This window comes from Mixophyes fleayi, chromosome 4 (assembly GCF_038048845.1).
Source record: "Mixophyes fleayi isolate aMixFle1 chromosome 4, aMixFle1.hap1, whole genome shotgun sequence".
NCBI lineage: Eukaryota > Metazoa > Chordata > Amphibia > Anura > Limnodynastidae > Mixophyes > Mixophyes fleayi.
The window spans coordinates 287570043-287593885 of NC_134405.1; the positions used below are offsets into that span (position 1 = coordinate 287570043).

The following is a 23843-nucleotide window of genomic DNA, read 5'->3' on the forward strand; positions in this document are numbered from 1 at the left end:
ACATCACTGGCCTTGCCCCTGTCTATTCTACCTGCTTCATCTATGCAAAGCTAGTCTGCCAATATGTCAGACACTCTGGGTCTGTTGTGTTAAAGAAGCTCCTCCCCCCCAAACATGGCCACCTTCTGCAGAGGAGTGAAAGAGAGCATGGTGAGCTTATTTAGTAAAGTATAAATACTTTAGTTATTGGATGTAAATTGTTCGGCCCAGTATTACAAAGCTTTTATCAGATATTATTGTTAAATTGTGGCTTTACATGCTATTTAAACTCTTTTTATGAGAGTGTGAGTATTAATGCACTATTTATTATAGGTTAAAAAAAAGATATACATCAAGGGTGTACTGTCTGCAATGGTATTGTGATAACATTCGCCGGGTCTTGCTGGCCAATTTAACAAGTATCGTGGCAGTCCATGTTATGTTTTTGCCATCTATGGGTGGCGATAACATTTTTTTATCACCACTATAAGCTGTAATAAAAATCAGTCCCCCCCTCATGTGCAGATCATTGTATATATGTGAAGTGCTACCAGGTATGAGGTCGAAAATTAAAGGCAAGTTTTGCCTTTAAACACATTGCCGTTTTAAATTTTGCAGACTAAGTCGCCGAATATCGGCAAGTTGCTGAAACTGAAGCATAATACATTTTCCCCCAGGACTGTCTTTATTACATGCGTCACTTTTGTGTATTTGAAGCTTTCTATTACATTGGTTGAATTGTGCCTAGGAAAGGACTTTGGCATAGAAGGTGCAACAGAAAGATCCAGAGGTTTTTGCTCAAATTTTAGAGAGAGATGGGAGTATGGAGGAGTCATTCCGGTCCCCATAAACTAGAGGGAGGGGTTGCAATACACATTGTTACATTATATGTAAAGGGATAAGACCCTATCTCTGGGACTTCAGAAGTAATAGAGAAACACGGACTGTTTACGGGGAGGAAAAGGTTGTTCCACCTGCCAAATAGCAGGGAGCACCCCTGTAAATGTACCGTCTCCAACCCTTTATATCAATTTAATAATCCCGTCCAGCTAAATGACATTCAGACACACTTGTAGAAGCGTAGTAAATGGCACAACTCATGCATGCACTTACCAGTAAAATGTGAGGAACCACTTTTGCACAAGTCATGTGATGTACCAGAACAGCATTCTCACTGTGGTTTTACACTTTTGTGGTTCACAAATAACTATTATTGACTAGGGATTTGGGCAGTATTTTTATTTACTGAAATATGGTGGTGTTTATTGAGTAACTGCTAAATAAATCTCTTAATCACAGTTATTTTTCAGTTCAAGGAAAGGCAAGCCCATACAGTTCAACCTCCTCTGCTATATGATCCAATATAATTCAAACTCTCAAATATCACTCTTAAATTGGAGGGCAATTATTAAAGATACCTCACACGCTTTACTTTACCTTGTCCAGCAGCTTTGCCTTCTGTTTCGAGTTGGTAGCTACCTCCACCAGTAGAAAGGCCAAGTTCTGAAAAATGGCTGCTTAGATCAATATTTTCAAAGTCCATATGGCTCAAGAAAGCATCTCCAGTTAAAAAAGGGTCTGTTACAAGGGGGGAACAAGGGGGTGATGGAGAAGAAAGTGAAGATCTAGGAGACAATGATGTCATAGACTTGGGTGTACCAGATAAGGACCTCAAGGCCTGGACACGGTTTGTTGATTCCATCTTTTGAGATTTAACTACTTCATTTTCATGAATGGTGGTTATACAACCAGAAGGCCTATAACCCGAAGTTCCTTCCTGAAGCAAAAATTCTACTTTGTTCTGGTACTCCGTGTCTAATTGCTCCAGTTGTTCATTGTATAGATCCATAAAACTTGCAGACGTAAAAGAGTCCTGACTGGATGTGACCAGAGATCCTCTACTGGAAGCTAATGATCCAGGGCTGCTCCCCGATGAAAGTGACTGAGTGCTAGCTGAGAGACTGAAAACACAAATCAAAATGCTCTATTAACTGAAGAAAACATAAAGCTATAAAGTAATTTAACTATCTGACAAACAATGCAGATGAAATGTAGTGGTGGTGCGGCTGCTGGTAAAACCCCTAAAAATACATGGTTTTTATCTGCTTTGCTTTTTGCCTTTTTTGGTCGAATTTTCTATCAATAACAAGTTAAGTGAAGGACGATGTACACTAAAAATAGTCAGCTTATAGGACAAATACTCTCTGTACTATGTTCTATGAAGTGCTTGCTTATCCTAGGTGTTACATGATATAAACAAATGCAAGATCTTGGATTCACTTTCTGGGTCCACCACAGATTCTTCACTATATCTATATGTCTTCAATTACAGGACCTCAGAGGTCCTTTAAATCAACTGCAAATTATAATACAAAGCAACTAGGCAATTATCCTTTTATATAAACTGTGTATGAAACCACCCATTATATCAATAATTCACTACATACAAGCATATTAGACAGTAATATCATCATAGCATTTTGGGCAATATATCTGTGTAATCAACAGTTATTTTCCATAATAAAGCAAAATACCTTGCTCAAAACAGGAAAGGACAACAATATGAAAGCCCGTTATCTGTAAGGCGGCTGATAACTAGGGAGGGGGTGGGATCCAACAAGCCAATAAGTTTGAGAGCAAATCTTGTTAAACCTCTTTTTACCATCTAAAAACAGCTGTACACCATGAAAGTTATTTTACATGTTTACCCCATGCTACAAGTGTCTGTCCATCTGACAGACTCATCCTGTTCATCTTCTAAGCACTATTCACCCTCTCTGCAGCTGTCACAGGAGCCCGATAGGATAGTGTATAGTCACATTCAGGCATATGTCGTGGCTGCAAGCTCTGTGGTTAGTGAGGCTCCTCTTGCACCAATCAACAATACAATAATATTTGTATATTTGTAACCTATAAAACTATTAAGCGTTATAAGGAATGACGTATACTGCACTTTACATTTTGATACAGGTCACCTCTGATGTATAAAAGCCCTAGGACTGTGAACTTATACCTCTAAATCGTCTCACTCCCCGATGACTTATAATATACTATTATTACACAAGATAGTAAACATTATGCTCCATATAAGCATTATAAAAGGTTACCTTACACAAAAAAATAGTTAAAATGGTATATTAAAAAATACGTATTCATACCTCCCAAACAGTTCTGATTGTTGAAACTGAAAATTGTGTGGCCTAATGTATCCCTATTTTCCAACTGGGAGAATACAGCTGTGTTGTGTATACACTATATACTATTTAACATATTACTAGACAACAATATATTGTCTGCCTCCCTGTGGAATACAAACCTTTTCAATTGTGTGTGCAGTGTGGCAATTAACCTTGTTGCCTCCTCCAATTCTCTGATCAACTGGTTTCTTTTACTGCTCATCTTTAACCTAAAATAACAAAAACGGATTTTCTAAGAAAAATATTATAAAGTTGTGTTATTCCAAGCTGTCAGTTCCTCAAAATAATGGAAAATCAAGAATCAGTTCCATAATATTAGAACAAATAACTTCATTATTTTAACTATTATTATCACCATTATGCAGAAATGTATATCATGTGAATCAGTGGTCAAAGTGGAAGTTTAGAAGAGGCGGTATGGAAGTTTAGAAATGCCGGTATGGAAGTTTAGAAGAGGCGGTATGAAAGTTTAGAAGTGGCGGTATGGAAGTTTAGAAGAGGCAGTATGGAAGTTTAGAAGAGGCGGTATGGAACTTTAGAAGTGGCAGTATGGAAGTTTAGAAGAGGCAGTATGGAAGTTTAGAAGAGGCGGTATGGAACTTTAGAAGTGGCAGTATGGAAGTTTAGAAGAGGCACTATGGAAGTTTAGAAGTGGCGGTATGGAAGTTTAGAAGTGGCGGTATGGAAGTTTAGAAGTGGCGGTATGGAAGTTTAGAAGAGGCAGTATGGAAGTTTAGAAGTGGCAGTATGGAAGTTTACAAGTGGCGGTATGGAAAATCTAAGTGAATGGAATTTGATGGTTTTACAATGAAGGCAGTAGGAGAAATGACGGTATGGCATACCACCGTATACCATCCCATAGTGACCACTAATGTGAATATAAAATAGAGACAAGACAACAGTCAGAGGAATCTGATCACAATAGTGTAGAAGAGGAGGGCACATACCTGCCATTAAACATAGGGAAGAAACACTTCAGATTTGTTACAGCAAATAAGACTTTTTCTTACATTTACAAATACTGACATTGGTATACAAAATATAATAAGACAGTTTATTGTACAGGACTAGTTAGGAGCCATTTGAGCAGTTTATCATAAAGCATCAAACCCAAAGAAACAATTTTGGAGGATGATTTGTGGGCAAAAGGGGAAGGGATTGTAGTAGAGAGACAAGAGGGGACTAGTCACATTCTTCTTCGATTTTTTGCTTTGTTGTTGAGATCACAACCAGCAAAAGTATCTTATTTTTCCAAATTCAATACAGTAAATAGATAAATGAATCCATGTAAGCATGCAAATAAACCAGCATTCTGTGTTCCTAAATGCACACGCTTGTTAATGCTAGTGTGAACAGTCCCATAGAAACAGATTTGTTTTATTCTGTATGTGTCCAAAATACATTAAAACTGTATAAATTAACCCTACGTGAGTTGCTGTTCTCTAGCTTAGGATACATGCCAGTGTTTGTAGTGTGTTCCATCAAGATTAATGGTATGCTAGCAGAGCCGTAACTTATAATTCTAGTGGGCGAGAAAGACAAATGCCGCCCCCCTAGCCCTCAATTTTAACCAAATTAACCTAAAATATTCGTAAATTGTGCCCCCCTTCAGCGTTGCGCCCTGGGCGGTCGCCCCTATCGCACAGCCCTAGTTACGGCCCTGTATGCTAGTGAAGTATATGAAATCAAAGCACTATGCGCTGTTTCTGCTACTTGCCACAGCAAAAGCACTTTCTCAGTCTTCTCACTCTCCACAAGGTGGCAGTAGAGCAAGAGACAGACTACAGAGGTTTAGCTAGAATCAAAGCATGGGCTAACTAGAACCTGAATCCAATTTACAGGGTTATGGACACAATCTGAAAAGAGATACGCCTGAATCATATTGGTGGCAATTAAAATGTAGAGCTGACTGACTGCTGACTGTTATATGATATTAACTATGTTTCCATTCAATTTAGAGCCCAACAACATAAAATGACTAAGGATAGAGATAGATTATCCTACAGTTTGTGCCAAATCCATAGGTTGCATATATACGGTAAAACAAACTACACCTGCTATTCTGAATGAGCACAAGCACACACAGGAGAGGTAGCGATAATGTCCAGTATGAAATGTAGCAGATTAGGAAACAAAAGGGCCGATTTCTAATGTGAAGTGAGCAAACAACTTCAATCATAGCATGGAAGAGGTGGGTGAGCAGATCCACCATGTGTTTTCTGACAGATAACACCTATCTATTGTTCACCACATTAGAAATTTTCTGCCCAGCGGAGTTACTGAAAAGAATTTACATATCATAATTACACAGCAAAACGATAACACGGACATCATAAGAAATTAAAATGATAAAAGGTGTTAGGTTAGAGATCTGACTGCTTCGTACAATGGGGAGAATGCCCTGCATTTAATGGGAAAAAAAACAAAAAGCAAAATACAATATAGGAGGTTGCCTATGTTTCATTTTGAATATATTGTGAAAAACAGGCTGTTTAATTTTTGTATTTTAGTTAGTACGCATGGTTTCTGCTGCATGGCTCTGCAGTTACATTTTGTTTACAGTAGATAACCTAATTTTATGTTGTCTAATTATTAGACAACATGTTAATGTTAATATGTTATTATTTAAAGGGAGAGTACATGGGTGCAATGTTTTTTGACTTTCCCAAAGCTTTTTAATTAGTGAAGTACCATTTATTGTATCCAACAGAATGGAGATAATTTGTATAGTACCTAGGTGATTATGTCAAAGAAAATAGCAAGTGGGAAAAGATGCTCTATTTTCTGAATTAGGTAGCAATCTAAGATGTGTTGCTCAAGGTTCAATTTTGGGCCTTTTGTCAAATAAATGGGTAACCTACCAAAACAAATAATATGCAAATCAAGATGTATGCAAAACACACGGTGCTTTCATATCATATCTATCATTTCATACCTCTTTCCAGTCCTGATTTAAATAAGACAGTCCCTATTTGAGGGGACTGTACCGGATGTGTTGATGTGTGTGCGGCTTAGCACTCCAGAAGTTAGACCCCTCACCCTGCAAAGATTTGGACCTGGCTAGTATTGGGAAGTATGCTTTTAGCATCAGACAAATCTCAAAATTAAATGATGGTTAAAGTACAGATGGATTTTGATGTTTAACAGAATTGGTTTTCAAGCTGTAAATTAATGATAAGTGGAAAAAAACCTCTGGTTATGTTTTTAGTAAAAAAAAAATAACAATTACTAAACAACAGATCAGAGATAGAAAAATATTAATGAGAAATGGGGAAAAATCCTCACATTAATAATATAGTAAATACAATTATTAATAAGATAAGTGCACTTTGTAGGTCATCAATGATATTAAATCTACAAATTTAATTGAAAATAAATTGATAATGCCTGTATTAGAATATGAAAATATAGTGTACAATGTTGTGGTTAAAACACATTTCAATAGAATAGTTATATCATGCAACAGATTGCCAATATCTGTCCTCAACTATAGCAATAATAATGAGTGCAATTTGTATAAAGACCTTAAGTGGCTGCACCTTTCTTCCATCTGCTCTACCAGTTGACATTGGGACTGAATAGTGTATTTTACTATGAATGTAATGTGGTGAAATATAGATAGATGTGTGTGTGTGTGTGTGTGTGTGTGTGTGTGTGTGTGTGTGTGTGTGTGTGTGTGTGTGTGTGTGTGTATGTGTGTGTGTGTGTGTGTGTGTGTGAAATAGTGTTAATGTAATATAGGTTTTTGGTTTTGTAGAATGTAAAACATGTGGCTTTATGTAGTTTGAGTCCTTTTATGTTATAATGAATGTAACCTGTTCTTCATACTCGACATCTTTAAAAATAGGCCCTATAGCCTAGGTTTGTTATCTTATTTGAAAATAACATTTTTTACTACTCTTACTTCTACTTACCAGAATTGTATAGCATAATATCTCCATAATTATAATGGGATAAACTTGCGATCTACCTCTCTTTAAGCCAGTGCCAGCGTTGGACCAAAGCATTAGGCACTGTGGCTCTAGTCTACTATTGGACAACAAAATATACTTCAAGGGCCACGTGTGAGTCCCTCCAACCTCCAGAAAGGCTGCACATTAACCTTAATTTCAAAACAACTTTGGCAGCCCCCCCCCTCACACCTCCCTGCACATCTCAGGGCCCGCAGAGGAAGGAGTGAGACGATGTGGTGCAGAATGCACTGCACTAACTCCTCCCCCTCCTCTGATTGGTTGTGCTATGAGTTCCCTACAGTGTGCAGAGAAGGTCACATGATGAGGAAGCCAGCTGCTCCCATTCACTCTTACCCTTTGCATACAGTAGGCTGGAGTCTGCAGGCAAAGGCTCGGCCCATGGGCATTACTCTAGTCTCTAGAATCATGTCCTAAGTGTATCGCAAGCAGCAGAAGAGAACGCACAGTGCTCTCACCTCCTGCCTGTCACATTAGTTGCTGTGGCTCACATGCTGCTTCAGTGAGGTAGGGGAGAGGAGACAACAAGACTGGATTTTACGAAGTCTAAGGTGGTAGAAATGCATGGATGGACAACCCACTGATTTATAATCCTACAACATTTTATTAAGTTTCCACTAGCGGATTGTAAGTCAAAGCCTTTTTTTTATGTTCTTTCTTAATTGTTTTATATGTATTAAAACTCCGCTGGCAGTGGGATACAAGTGTGTTGGGCCACAAATGTCTGTCAACATAAAACCCCTTACTGTTAAATATATTATTTCTTTTATACAGATGGGACATTGGGGCATTTGGCGCCATACAGAGGGGTGTACAGTTTGGGGCAAAAAAAATTATTAGAGAATCAAAAAGGTTTCAGTCCAGGTCTTGGGGAGACTTTAATTTGATATAGGGTAAGAGTGGGCAAGTTTAATTCCCATAAGCAATTATTCTACAACAAGCACATGTAAACAGTGATGTGTCAAAACCAAATTTGGTCAATCTCAGGAACAAATAATATGTATAGTAAAAATCAATAGGCAAAGTGGTGTGTTGTCATTCATCTTTTCAATGAATAAATAGCATTATTATTTTCATTTTTCATATTATTATTATTTACATATACATTTCCAGACAGGCAAATTGATGTCTGTAAATAAACATTTCTCTAAGGTGTTTTATAGCAAAACTTATAGTACAAAACTTTAATTCAAACTTAAAGCAGGAATGTACTAAACTGAGCTGGGTTTATTGATTTACACCGTCTGCTGTGTGAATACCTCTCTTGACCTAACGTGTCAGTCAGTTACACAGACAGTCAGACTAGACTGGTACCGCTTTGTGCTATGCCAGTTCTAATCTGTACGTCTCTTCTAGTAGGTCTGGTAGACTTCAAGACTAAATAGTTTGCTATGTATTTACACAATCATTACCTGGCTTCCTAAACTGTAAATAATAAAAAAATAATAATATATGTGCAGTTTATTTACCAAACATGATTTCCACAAACTCTATAGGATAAGTACTTTCTTTACCCATGGACATTACATGTCATGTAACATGTATCGGGTGCACACAGATATATACATAGACATTCTTGTCATTTCCAGACCCATCCATCTCATGTCTTTCAAGCTACAAATAAAATACTGTGTCTGGGTAGAATTTTTTTTCAATAAGTTATTAGAGAAGACAAAAAACAGAGGACTTTTTTGGAAAATATATCTATTTGTAACAACCATCGATCAAAGCAGAGATATGGGTTAGTCCTGAATAACTCTGGTGCCAGCGATCTGGGTAAGCAAAGCAGTGATGGAAAGGAAAAGAGCAAATATAGCGGAGAGGGAATTTATAACACAGTTACTGCTTTTACTCAATACAAAATCCCTCCTCATACACACACACACACATACACACACACACACACAAACACACACACAGTAGGGGCACCTTTGGACCATAAGACAGACACACAGGTAGATAGATTCATGTATACCAGTTATAATGTAAATCGATGTGAATGCTTCGGCTCTCACCTCTCAGTTAGTGCTTTGCTTTGTGTGTCTCTGGCAGCCTGTAAGTCTTCCTCTAATCGCTTCTTCTCCGTCTCTAGTCGTTCCACATCTGTCTGGCTCCACTTTCTCGGACTAATAAACCTCATTTCTTTTAAAAGTTCCTCTTTTTCATTTATCAATATAAGTCGGTCACGCTCAGAATCAAGGACACCCGGCCAAGCTTCACTGTCCAGCTTTGCCAATTGGATCTTTATGTTGGATATCCTAAAATATTATAGATACAGATTATGTTTTACCGTAAACATAATTAAAAAGACTATGATGCACTCAATGCAACAAATGTCCCATTTTGGAGCAAAATGCCTAACTGGGCATATGACATATATTACATTATATTTACTCTCTAGCTATCTGTTTTGACGTAACACACCCCGAAGTCAAAGTTGCACCTGAATCACATGGATTAATCTCAGGCAATTAGACACTGGTATTTCTCAACTCCATAGGCCTTCTGCGAAATTTTTAAACCGATTTTCCCCTCTTTCTTCCTAAATGACTATATGACTGATTTTATACAATGGGCTCGTTCATATACTCGTTGAAATTGGGTGGACAGCAACGTATTAAACAGACCGTTAATTTTTCATAGGGATCAACGCACAAGAGTGTGGCTCTAATGAGGTAAACGGAGGCAGATGTCTCAGGCAACAGGCTTGGTGGTTGTCATTTAAAGAAATAAACAACAAAAGTAACAGCTACAATCACATCTAATAATTGTAATAAAGGAGAAAACAATATAAGAAAAACCACAATAGTTTAAATACATTTTTTAAAAAGTACTTTAAAGAAGTGAGCGATAAAACAGTGTCCTGAGCACCAACCAGAAACTGCATAGTTGGAGAGTATTTCTCTCACATATTATTTTGTACTTCATTGGCATCATCAGCAATTTTTTTTATATAGCGCCCCTAATTCCACAGCGCTGTACATCAACAATTATTACTGCAACTAGTGTGGATAAAACTATTTTCTGAGTGTCTTGAAATGCAAACAGATATATACATGTATGGTGTCTATGTTAGGACACAGATCGGGTCCTCCTCTAAACACATGTCTTGCATTCTACATGGCATAAATCTCTATGCTTCCTCATCATAAACCCTATCAGATTAAATCCCTGCTAGTTTCCTTTGTTAGTACTCATGAAGCCACTAGGCTGGATTTCAGATCCAGACTCATTTTCCAAGCAGGCATACTTATAGTTCAAAACAAAATCACAATTTTAAACAGCCATTATGGTTTGGGGTAAGATCTTAGTTTGGGCTTGTATCAAGATTTGGGACTTTGGTTCCAGGCTTCTCTTGCCTAAGGCTCTCTGTCTGTATGTATTACCCAGTATTGTCTTATTAATGTTTGTTCCCAATTGTAAAGCGCTACGGAATCTGCTGGCGCTATATAAATAAATGTTGATGATGATGATACTTGCCAACCTTTGAATAGGGAATTCCGGGTGATCCTGGGCAGGGGGCATGGTTGGAGGGGGCGGGGCATGGTCAATCACTTCATTTTGGCCCCACCCCTGCGACAAACCCGTCATTTTGTCGCAGGGGTGGGGCCAAATTGATGCAAATCGTGTAATTCTGGCAAGTAAATTGCAGTATGCGAGATTCTTGCCTGCTCTAATGGGAGTCCGGGAGCCCGACCTGGATTTCGTTAGGCTCCCGGACATTCCGGGAGAGTTGGCAAGTATGGGCTAAGGTCAAAAGATAGGTGTTGAAGCAATATCACAAAGGTGGACTTTTCCCTTTAACAAATGAGTATACTGCACTTCACCTATATTCCATTGCAAATATGTCCTGAAGCTGGGTTAGGAGCAAAGCAATAAAACAAGGAACAAATTTGCACCTTAGCAAAACCATGTTATATGGGAAGGGGAGGTAAATTTAAAATGTGGGGACAGATTTGTAGTTGCGATAGGGCATGTCCTAGATCAACTTTAAATTTCAGTATAAAAATAAATCAAGTTTTTGTGTGCTACATGAAAAAGCAGCCAGTATTTTCCTTGCATGCAAAAATAATACTTAATTTGCTCCCATTGCATTGTAACATTATACTCCTTTATTTGCTCTACTCCTAACTCAGCATCAGTCCCTGGGTCCTCAGACCATGAAATTAGCACTGCTGAGACACAATGCCACTTACAGACGTACACCCCTCTTGGGGCTTGTCAGTGCACAATATGGGTTTTACGCTAGGTAAGTGCACATTATAGAAATAATAATATGGCTTGAGAGTTTTAACATGTTCCCTTTGTGCAGTATGTAAGTAAGAGACATCTATGAACCGCATGCATGGGGTTTGGCTAACCATTTGAATTGCTTCATCCAAGCTGCTTATATTCAAAATATGGTGAGCTTAAACTAATTATTTGAATGATGAAAAATATATCCTTATCGTGTACACTAACTATACTACAACTACTTGCTTATGTTACTGCAAATTAGTACTTTGAATATTGCTAAGAAAAACTCCTACAAAATGATTGTTGCTTACTTCAGTTCCCCAAGGACGAATTTGCTTTTCCAAAACATAATCTTATTTTATCCGTGACAGCTTGTTCTAACAACTTTATAACCAACTTATGTAGTTTAACATCAATAAATAAACAAATTAAAAACAAATGGCTGCAGGTACTCAAAACATAAATAAACTATTTTAGTAGGCATATCACTGAGGTGTCACATGTATTAAACTGAGAATAAATAATCATAATGTGATTTTTAACCAAGTAATAAAAGCATACACAGTATAACTATGTAGAGATGAAGATTTCTGCCGTTATGCTACAAATGGGTCTTGTTCCAACAATAATATAACATGGAAATAGTTGGTCACGGTGAGGGTGGCTGTTACTATTAGATCAGATTATCAGTGTGTCCAATTGTCTAGCAAAAGAACTAATGCAGTGTGGCCAACAGCTAAACATTTCACCGGTAGCTCAAAGCCATAATGATGATTTATAGGTCACCCTGCTCCTAGAATAACATCCTAAAGTTGTCCACATGCTGATTTACACACAGTACGTAGCAAAACAAGACGAGTGAAGAGTCAGCGCAGAAAAAATATTACTGAATACCCCACACACATAAAAGAAAAACGTCTCTGTGCATTTTTATCAGGTTTATTAAGTTGATTTTTACCCAAAGCACCGGAGAAAGAAAAGCCAAAAAAAATGTTTCTCTCGTGGCATAAGGTGATTTATTTTACAGAACATATTGTGCACTGCTTTTATGATGGGCAGAGTGTTATTCAGCAGACAGACGGGGCGGGTTTTAAGGGTAATACCACTCCCATATAGCACCTCATGTCCCCAATACTACTTTGTATTATGTCTTTTATATTGGGGTATACAGCAGTTATATTTTCAAAGCATTTTGGCTTTTTAGGCATGTTATGGCATGAACAGAAAGATGGGAATACCATAGAGATCTATGACCCTAAGATCAATCATATATGTGGTAGGCATGTAATCAGCGGATCCTGACCACACTGAGCGAGCCCTTATGGGATGGACTATAAGAAATAAAGATGTAATTATTTTCATTGATTTATTAAAAACAGACGATACTCAACATAATGCAAGGTAGTGTGTGGAAAATGTTCAATACCAAGACAGAACACAAGATATCTGAAATTACAAATACACTTGTTAACAAACTGAGTACAAGCTATTGTCCTCTGCAATCAGTCAGTCTGTGCTTTTCAGCAGACGTACAGGCCGGAAGTTTGTAATGCCTAGAAACAATCTTTAGTATTAGTGGTTCTTCTAAAACATTTTTAGACGGTTTCATTTAAAAATATTCAATATCAGCCACAAAATATGTAACATGATGTAGCCCTGAAAACTGCAGAACATTTCTCCAGAAATACAAAGTGTAAGAATCTTCTAATAAGCATTTGTTATATGTCCAGCAAGGTGATAGCACATTTCTACCTTGCAGACCTGTTACCAGCAAAGTATATGTGTCAACTACCAACATAAACAGCTGCAAAAACAGCAATTACCTTCTCTTTGCCTCTTCATATCGAAGTCGTAATCTGACCTTCTCAGCCAACTGGTTATTACCGATCACAGCGAGCTGGGGAAATAATAACATCGTACAAGGGTGTCACCTTTTATTCTGTTGCAGCTATCAAGCTAAAACAGTCCTTTCCTCTCCTTCAGCATGTGTACGCTATGATACATACATTTATTGCATTGCTCTAAGAACAACTGAAGGAAGAGAATCTGATGTATTTCAAGTCATCACCTTTACACTTTTTACACTTAGATCCATGTTTAACTCATATAAGATCCTATTGTCTATACCATGGAGCCGTCTTCTTCTTTCCCATATAATGTATGTATGCCCTGTATATTTCAGGCCTTCACGAGAGACGCAATGTGGCTCTAGCTTCTTTACAGGGGCTACCTAATGCATTTTCAAAGGAGTGTCAGACACAATACAGGCAGCCGGCTATACCCAGATTGTATGGCCATACCCATCAAGGGGATGAGATGACACCAGCATCCAATCCATTACACAAATGCATCAGGGTGGCTCTATGACGTCAAAATAAAAAAGCAATCATTGACATAGCTTTGTCCATTTTTAGTAGTGTAACCATCTTTTATGCCATAATGAACATTGTACTGATATATCACAACTAGTGCTATATAGTGGGACTGGTGTACTGTGTGATAGTATGTGAAAACGGAAATTCTATTCAAGACATAACAGGGGCTCACGCAGCATTTTTAAGGGGGGGATTCCCCTCCACCGGAAAAAAAAAAAAGCAAGAGAGCTGCCGCATATGCGCCCGTACATGCGCAGCAGCTCCGTTTCGGCAGCACTGTACTATACAGCAGCCGCGGCGCTGTGAAAGAAGCGTCTGTGGCGGTGCTGTATACAATACAGCAGACGCTACAATACAGCAGACGCTTCTATGACAGCGCCACGGCTGCTGTATAGTACAGTGCCGTATGTAGGGGCACTTCGTTAGCGGAGGGGAGGGGTTTCTGGAGACCCAGAAACCCCCCTGCGTGCGCCACCGCATAAGTACATAAAATACACATGTACATATATTTTAATATTGTTAAGTCACAGTTCTACTTACATTTCCTGAAACATCCGTCTGTGAACTAACATTGAGATAATGCCTCGGCAGGGAAGGGCTTGAGCTATTCAAAGATGTCTCGCTGGCCCAAAGGTCTGACTGAGATCCTTTGTCAACGACGAAGCCATTTTTCAACTTGGCAAGGCTCTAAGAAAAGCACAATGTGTAAGTGTACATGTTGCTAAGCCGTTGCTGCTACAATTCAATGTACAAGTTGTTTTTAAAAATAAATAAATAAGCTATGGCATATGTTATATAAAATATAAAAAAAAGCATCAGTTATATACATAAATCTCACAATATTTCTCCAAATGATATATTTTTATGTGGCAATTATTTTCACATATAAAAGAAAAGGCAGAACTGTTATGAGAAGCACCGCATGCCATGGACGTAACTTAAGTTGTTGGAACAGGATTTTTTTTTAACAATATTACTTTCAGGATTTCAAGGCTGACAAGCAGCAGAACCATAATATGTCTTTCTTATGGTCCAAGATGTACAGAATTACCTAGTGTTCAGATGTGGGCTATGGTGCAACATTATTAGATGTAACTAATAAGCTCCCACCTCCAGCTTTCAATGACGTATGGCGATCTATTTTTTGCTGAAGAAAAAATGCAAGTTTAATGTATGAACAGGTGTGTTTGACACCACAACCCCCCTGCACCAGAGGCCTCACATCACTACTCTGTGCTGTAGAGGGATCCTGCTACTTCTAAAAACTAACGCTCAGGAGTATATTTACTAAATTGCGGATTTGAAATAGTGGAGTTGCCTAGAGCAACCAATCAGATTCAAGCTATCATTTATTTAATACAATCTACTAAATGACAGCTAGAATCTGATTGCTATAGGCAACATCTCCACTTTTTCAAACCTGCAGTTTAATAAATATACCCCTCAGTCTCTATCTACTTGCTTCCCCTTCCATATACCTTGACCCCGTCCCTGCCATATGACATGCAGTCTTGCACTCACTACCAGGGCCTGATTAAGGGTTCAGGCCGCCCTAGGCTAATACACTCATAGCTCCCCCTAGCATTCCACGTCAGGTTAATACGAGGAGGGTAAAAACAAACTTGTCCTCAGTTTAAAATCTGACTTCCTTCACCCCAACCCACCTCCCTGTTAGGTAATGTTTATGTTTTCAGAACCCAGTTGGCCTTTTAAAAGGGCCATGGCAACCTTTGTCACTCATGTTATTTTTATTAAAATCAGAACTGTATAGCAGAACAGAGGCATGACCAAGAACTACTGAGGATGAGGGTGGAGGGGGCTGTTACACCTGCGCCTTTCACCATCCTTGCCTCTCCTACTCCTTCATCCTCAAGGGCCAGCCAAGGATGACTCATTGTCTTTATCCTTTGCTATGGGAATACGCCATGATTAAAACCTTACTGCATTTTTCTTTCATATTTTCTTTTTAATTTGTAGAACAATTATTCTCTTATATTTTAGAAAATTTATTTCACTTTCCTCTCCCCATCACAATTTTGACCCCCAAAAGCCTTGCGCCCTAGTCTGCAGCCTAGTCAGCTTATTCGACAATCAGACCCTGCTCACTAAGGACACTGCCTCCCCAAAGACCAGCACAGTCATCTCCTGCTGCCATGACCATTCTGATGACCTGTCTCCTTTCATGTACTAGATAAAATGACCCCTTGGTAACTGTAATGGGGCAGCACGGTGGCTAAGTGGTTAGCACTTCTGCCTCAGAGAGCTGGGGTAATGAGTTCAATTCCCGACCATGGGAATATCTGTGTGGAGTTTGTATGTTCTTCCTGTGTTTGTGTGGGTTTCCTCCAGGTGCTCTGGTTTCCTCCCACACTCCAAAAACATACTGGTAGGTTAATTGGCTGCTATCAAAAAATTGACCATAGTCTCTCTCTCACTCTGTGTGTGTGTGTGTGTGTATGTTAGGGATTTTAGACTGTAAGCTCCAGTGGGGCAGGGACTGATGTGAGCGAGTTCTCTGTACAGCGCTGCGGAATCAGTGGTGCTATATAAATAAATGGTGATGATGATAATGTAATGCGCTATACTTTGCCGTTAACGAAGGCTACATTCGGGTGCTGCTGCAGATGGTCAAGACAATGTGACATCACAGCTTGTTTGCACTGACAGCTAACAGCAGTCTCCTCACCCTTGTTTGGAGCATACACATTATTACAGCTGTGTATAATTAATATAAACATGTTGAAATTTATTTGACTTAGCTGATGATTCATACTGACTTGCATGCAGATTGTAGGATGAATTAGTCTCCTTAGACTTCCATAAAGCAATTTGTTTAACAGGATGGATATAGCATTATTTATTTCATAATTATTTTTTAAAACACACATTTTCCTTAAAATTTTACTAAATGATAAATTGTATTTTTATTTTTCCATTGGTATTTCATCCCCTTCTTAAATGTGTTGGCTACATGGTTGACTTGGTAAAAAGGACAAAAGTTCTCTTTATATCTTGATTAATTGCCTCAAGCCTGCAGTTATGACATCACCCTCTGCTAATATTGCATAGCTTTGCCATATGAATACTCTGAGCCTGAGTCATTAAGGAGAGCAAAGCATGAAAAGGGAGTAACTTTGCACCTGGGCAAAACCATGTTGCATTGGACAGGAGGGAAATTCAGGACATGTCCTAGATCAACTTTACATTTCAGTATAAAAATAAAGCTATCAAGTATTTGTTTTGTACATAAAAAAAACAGCCAGTATTTAACTTATGTGCAAAATAATAAACTAATTTGCACCCCTTGCATTATAACATGGTTGGCACCGAAGAACATTTACTCTTTTTTTGGCCTTTCCTTAATGACTATATTGGTACAATCTGTACGAAGATATTAGTGGGTATAAAAAATATGATTTCTTAATACTTTCTGTCTAATGTCGTCGTCTGTAGCAAATAAAGTAACTGGGTGACATCTATGCAAACTTAAGTACAAGTAATGGTAGAAAAAATGTGCATATGCTATTGCTTTCTAAACTGTACTAGGAAAGTGGCAATTACAATCTGTTTGGCTATGGGTTATAATAACACCTTTTGAGAACTCCAGTTTTCATAATGTCCAGGTTTGTTCAAAGCTGCTCTTGCCCCTCACCCCTAACGTCCATACTGAGTACCTGTCATTCAGATCCAGGGATGTGATTTGCATATAAATATAGGTATGAATTTTATAGCCTTTAATAAATTGTGGAGCTTATTTACATTTTGCTTCTATCTAGTTTTGGTTCTGCTATAGGAAGAAACTGTTAAAGTTCTCCATCTAGGCATGTCTTTTTTTTTTTTTTTTTTTACTATAATGCCCATACTGTACCTATTGATTATTTGACATTGTGTGTTGTATTATTTTAGTTTGTGCAACATAATTATTTGGTTCTGCTGTAAGTAACGGTGTTAGGGGGGAGGGCACAGTAATTTGCTGCTCAGGGCTGCAAAGTCGTACAGACGTTCTTGCCCAGGCAAGGAAGAGAGCAGTCAATCAGCCGCTCACCACAGGGCAAATAAGTGACAAAGTGTAATGAAATGAATGATACAAATCAATAGACTGAGGCATTATCATTGTTGGAGTCTACATTCACTGTTCACATTTGCAGGACGGAACAAGCTGTCAATACAAGTGAAACACAAAGTAAACATCATGTGTGCTGAAAGCTGAGAACATAATTTGCCATCACCTCGATGTGTTTGTCAGAGATAGTTACTGTAGTCCGTGTTTCCCATGTCTTTGAGAAAAACAAATCAATCTTTCCAGCAGCAACCGTTAGCGATTAGTTGACTAACTGTTGATGTAATGTAACTGACTGTTAACCAAAGGATTGTGAGACACCTCCAACATTAACCATTAGTAAACTTTCCAACATAAGATTTATGTTGATGAATGTCTTTGACCAGCAGTGCATTGCTGTACAATCTACACTAACATGGAAGATGAGCTGCCACAGATTTACATTTGCTGATGCCCTCCTAGCCCCTGTGTCAACTGCTCACTTTCCATCACTGTATCTCTCTGTTGTCCAATCCCCCACATCACCCCATCTTTACAGGACAGACATAGTTGCCTACTTTCCAGGAAAGTCTGGGAGATTCCTGAAGAACTTCTTTCTGACAAAGGTCAAGCAATACTTCTCAGAGCACTTACCTCCAGAATGGTGGATGAGACCATGATGCCAAATGTGTCATCAAACCCCACCCACCCCAGTAAACACCAGGTGGTAGCGCCATCACGGCCTGGACAATCAGTGCGTAAGGTGGTGGGCAGGCTTTATAAATCAGCTGCCCCACCTACTTTGACAAAAATAGCATTGTAAGCCCTGCCCACTTTGTATAGTCTACCATGCCTCTGGATCTCCAGGAAGCCAGGTAGGAAAAGTAGGCAAACAGGAAATCGGTAAAGGGAAATAATTCAAAAGTAATGAAAATGTTAATAACTAGAAAAAAGTAACTATTATGATATAAACTAAAAAACAAAACAAAGCGCTGACATGCAAAGTGAGTACAGTACCACCCCTGCCATGTCCTGTATAGCCATATATCCGGGCCTGAAGGAGACACGAGTGAGCATGACCGCAGGCAGTTGCAAAGCTTTTCTTTCATCACACTGTAACAATTAAATGTGCATCCTGTGTATACCTGGATTAGATCCTGCTTTTCTCTTTCTCCAGAATTGATAGCTTTTTTGATCGCTTTCATTTCATTCAAAATAGCTTGAGCTTCATCAAGTTTAAAGCCAGTGTGGTTTCCAGACATTTTCAAATCAATCCTGTATTTGTAATGAGAAAAAAAGCTAAGTTCTAAGCATTAAAGGCAGGTGTCATTCACAGGCATAATAAAAAATAATTACATTAGCAATGTTGGGTAGTGGTGTATGTTGGTATTTTAAAAACAGATACATTATGTAGATACCAGAGATTAAGAGACTGCAGACACAATGGGATTCATAGACTGGCATGTTATGTCCTCTAAATACTCATTTATGACATATTAGTCAGTTTGTACTGCTCAATGTATTATATTATGCTCTCTTGTTTCCCATTATACTTCCTTTTGATACAGTGTTTAATATTTTCTACATTTATATGCAGCAATTCACAAACAGCAACAATGCCAAAATTTATATGGAGTGTGTCATGCAAACATATATATCACATAGAACAGTGACAACCAAATAACCACATGAAAAGGGTTACATACAAATACTGTGCAAAAGTTTTAGGCAGGTGTGGAAAAAATGCTGTAAAGTAAGAATGCTTTCAAAAATAGAAGTGTTAATACATTATTGTTACAAATTAACAAAATGCAAAGTGAATGAACAGAAGAGAAACTTAAATCAGATCAATATTTGGTGTGACCACCCTTTGCCTTCAAAACAGCATCAATGCATCAATTGTTCAAGGTACACTTGCACACAGTTTTTGAAGGAACTCGGCAGGGAGGTTGTTCCAAACATCTTGGAGAACTAACCACAGATCTTCGATGGATGTAGGCTTGCTCAAATCCTTCTGTCTCTTCTTGTAATACCCAGACAGACTCAATATTGAGATCAGGGCTCTGTGGGGGCCATATCATCACTTCCAGGACTCTTTGTTCTTCTTTACGATGAAGATAGTTCTTAATGACATTCACTATATGTTTGGGTTCGTGGTTCTGTTGCAGAAAAATTTGGAGCCAATCAGACACCTCCCTGATGGTATTGCATGATTGATATGTACCTAGCTGTATTTCTCAGCTTTGAGCACACCATTAATCCTGACCAAATCCCCAACCCCATTTGCTGAAACGCAGCCCCAAACTTGAAAGGAACTTCCACCATGCTTCACTGTTATTGTACATTAAAACGACTGACAAGTGAAGTAACTAACACTCATTATCTCGTTACAATGGCACCTGTCAAGTGTTGGCATATATTATGCAGCAAGTCAACAGTCAGTTCTTGAAGCTGATGTATTGGAATCTGAGTGACTTTGACAAGGCCCAAAGTATGGTGGCTAGACGACTGGGTCAGAGCATCTCCAGAACGGCAGGTCTTGTGGAGTATTCCCAGTATGCAGTGCTTATTACCTATCAAAAATGGTCCAAAGAAGGACAACTGGTGAACCGATGACAGGTTGATGGGTGCCTGAGGCTTACTGATGCACGTGGGGAGCTAAGGCTAGCCCGTCTGGTCCAATTCCACAGAAGAGCTACTGTAGCACAAATTGCTGAAAAAGTTAATGCTGACTATGATAGAAATGTGTCAGAACACACAGTGCATCACAGCTTGCTGTGTATGGGGCTGCGTAGCTGCAGACCAGTCAGAGTGCCCATGCTGACCCCTGTCCACCACCAAAAGCGTCTACAATGGTCACGTGAGCGTCTGAACTGGACCATTGAGCAATGGAAGAAGGTGACCTGATCTGATGAATCACATTTTCTTTAACATAATGTGGAGGGCTGGGTGCGTGTGGGTCATTAACCTGGGGAAGAGATGAGACCAGGATGCACTATGGGAAGAAGGCAATCTGATGGAGGCAGTGTGATGCTCTGGGCAATGTTCTGCTGGGAAACCTTGGGTCCTGACATACATGTGGGTGTTACGTTGACACTTACCACCTACCTAAACATTGTTGTAGACCAAGGACACTCCTTCATGGCAACGGTATTCCTCTTTCAGCAGGATATTGCACACTACCAGGCTGCAAATATTGTTCAGGAATGATTTGAGGAACATTACACATAGTTCAAGGTTTTGACATGACCTCTAAATGCCCCAAATATCAATCCGACCGAGCATCTGTCGAATGTGCTGGAAAAACAAGTCAGAACCATGGAGGCACCACCTCACAACTTACAGGACTTAAAGGATCTGCTGCTAACGTCTTGGTGCCAGATACCACAGGACACCTCTAGAGGTTTTGTGGAGTCCATGCCTCGATTGGTCAGAGCTGTTTTGGCACTATGAGGGGGACCTATACAATATTAGGCAGGTGGTTTTAATGTTGTGGCTCATCGATGCATAATTGTGGTGCATATATGCTTATAAACAAAACAAACTAAAATAGACCAAAATTGTGCAGGCTCCTTCAGTAAAAATTCTCATCTATAAAACATAAAGAAAGTTATTACAGAATAGGAATCTGAACAGTGGATTTCACTGGTGCACTAAGAAGTTGTTATTCATCTCCTCAATATATGAGCGAGCGCAATGAATGGTGACCTGTGTTCTTGGGAGAAAGATTTTCATCTTGTTCACTGCTGGCAGGATCATCCAAACATTGACAACCTTTGTTATATAAGCATGTTGGTTTAAGATTAGAACCGGTGGTATTACTATTACACCATTTCATCATGAATTCTTATGGCCAAGCTGAAGGCGGAGTTGCTGAAGGAGCTCAGTATAGCAGTAAAACAGGTTTAGCAAGGGTGCAAGAACAGTACACCACATTCTTCTTCTCTTCATTTGGGAAATAACTCTGAAATATTATATGACAAGTTATTCACAAAGTATTTATACGGGAACTACTCCAGAGTTTCTATTAGGCAGGAACGGAAGGCTTGTTAGAGCAATAAAGCCTTTCTGAGCACAAAATATCAATCACACCAAGATCAAAAAGAGTCTCGTTAATCCTCCTTTTCAATTTGATCTTTGTTGAAATGTCAAATTCTATCTTAAATATCAATGTAGCAGATTAATTTTCTTTTGTTTTCAAAGCTTGATGTTAGAGGAAACGGCTCAAGCAGCCTCCTTTTGGCATAAATGAGTCATTGTTCCGCTAGAGGAAATAAAAGAAAACAGATCATCTTATTTTGTTGCGCTATTGAGGACTGAATGACGTTTGTTCTGACCACACTTGTGCTTCTAACACTAGATCAACATCATTGAACTGTAATGAATAGCTCCCTTAATCTTTACGTTATAATCAATCATGGATTTTGCTCGTACTATGCAGCTTTCAGTGTGTAGTTGCTTCCTGTATCCCAGCGTTACAGCAGATAACAGACAGATTGTCAGTCATGCTGTCCTTCATCGTCAATAAAATTGAAATAAACCCAAATATATGAAAACTCATATTTTAAAGCTTAAGAAGTGATGTAGACTAGTATAAGTACAAAATTTATTTTTTGGGCATTTGGGGGTTGTCATGGTAATGTCTGACAAAGCAGTGGTACCGCGCTGTCATTCTTTCACAATGGAGACGATGTGCGCTGGCCCTTTTATCTTTACCTGTGTAATATGTATACAGGTAAGGTAGGTAAAGATACAATTAGATAACTTTCACATAAATATGGCAAGGAATGGCAAAACACTTCAATCTCTTCTGCAACAGAAAAGAAGTACAATAATCTATTTTAAAGGGTTATTACATATAAAATTCCAGATTACCCAATGTGAAAATACATCTTGCTATATTGACAGATATTTCCTGTACCATGATGAATCATAAAGGAGATTTCCGCCATGAGTGGGCGTGTGCGTGTGTCTGGCCATGTGCGTGGAAGTAGGGATGCTGCCCTCTATCATGAGAAACAGAATTTCCTCTCTTAGGAATCCACGGATAAAATTTTCTCCTCCCAATGACATTTTTACTTAAAATATAATTAGTTGTAAAATAGCCAAGAAACATTTCCATATATTTTCTTAATATTACTAGTAGCTCATACATGCTCCATTATACATTTAGGACTCGTCCAGATATCAGTTCTTAATGGCTGTACATACCATGTGATAATGACCATCAGAGCGTTCCCTGTAGCTTACCCCTCTTCTTGGCTTCTATATATGTCACACTTTGGATCCACCAGAATTTAGCACATTTCCTTAGGTCACCCATTGCTTCACATAATAAGTAGACACTTTAGGACACTTTAGAAATGATTAAACTTTCCAGGGAAAAATGGTCTCTATGTCCTATTATACCTATTTTATACAGCGGTGACAATTTCACGTATGTCTATGTACAGAACTTTTCAGATAGTATGACTTTTCCAGTAAAACTCTAAGATTTAAACGCAGGATGCCCTTCAAGTCTCTCCATGTTACTGTAACACATGTGCTTCGTACTAAGTCAAATCTTATATTGTTCACTGTGACACTTCAATTGCAGAAAAACTAGCTCTTCCGGAAATTGTGTCTCTGTTGATGCCTCTTTTGCCTTATATTCTCTAACAACAGCTTGCTGTATTTTTCTACATATCACAAAATGGGAAAAGTTCAAGTATAATTTAGTATAAAACAGTAAGGTAAGAAAGCCTTGTCTGACCCTTGGTACTTTTCGGCTCCTCTCCACTAACAGCATTATAACGTTATTAATTACATGACTTCATTGATGCTGCACAAAGCTGTCTGCCTTGTCGTGGTTCTCTGTCCGGGAGCCGGGTCCCTCTCTTCTTCTCTGGAAGATGTGCATCTGGGGGGCTGGAACTGGAGCAATTGGCGGAAGCTGTGGGGCTCCCACATCAAGGGAGTGGAGGTGGACGTACTGCTTACAAGGTAGCACACTGCCGAATACCTTATTTCAGAATGGGGGAGTCTCCCCACCCCTCACATTTCAGGA

General features: G+C 38.8%; 1 protein-coding gene across 1 annotated transcript in view; it reads right to left on the reverse strand.

Moving 5' to 3' along the window:
- The window catches only part of WWC1 (WW and C2 domain containing 1), a 139450-nt gene that overhangs the window by 35847 nt on the left and 79760 nt on the right, over nucleotides 1-23843 (reverse strand). Inside the window, exons 6-11 of the mRNA XM_075209822.1 lie at nucleotides 18943-19072; nucleotides 14299-14445; nucleotides 13207-13280; nucleotides 9163-9405; nucleotides 3296-3385; nucleotides 1417-1940 (exon numbers count right to left, since the gene is read on the reverse strand). Of these exons, the coding sequence (XP_075065923.1) occupies nucleotides 1417-1940; nucleotides 3296-3385; nucleotides 9163-9405; nucleotides 13207-13280; nucleotides 14299-14445; nucleotides 18943-19072 (1208 nt within the window). The remainder of the gene's footprint in view (nucleotides 1-1416; nucleotides 1941-3295; nucleotides 3386-9162; nucleotides 9406-13206; nucleotides 13281-14298; nucleotides 14446-18942; nucleotides 19073-23843) is intronic.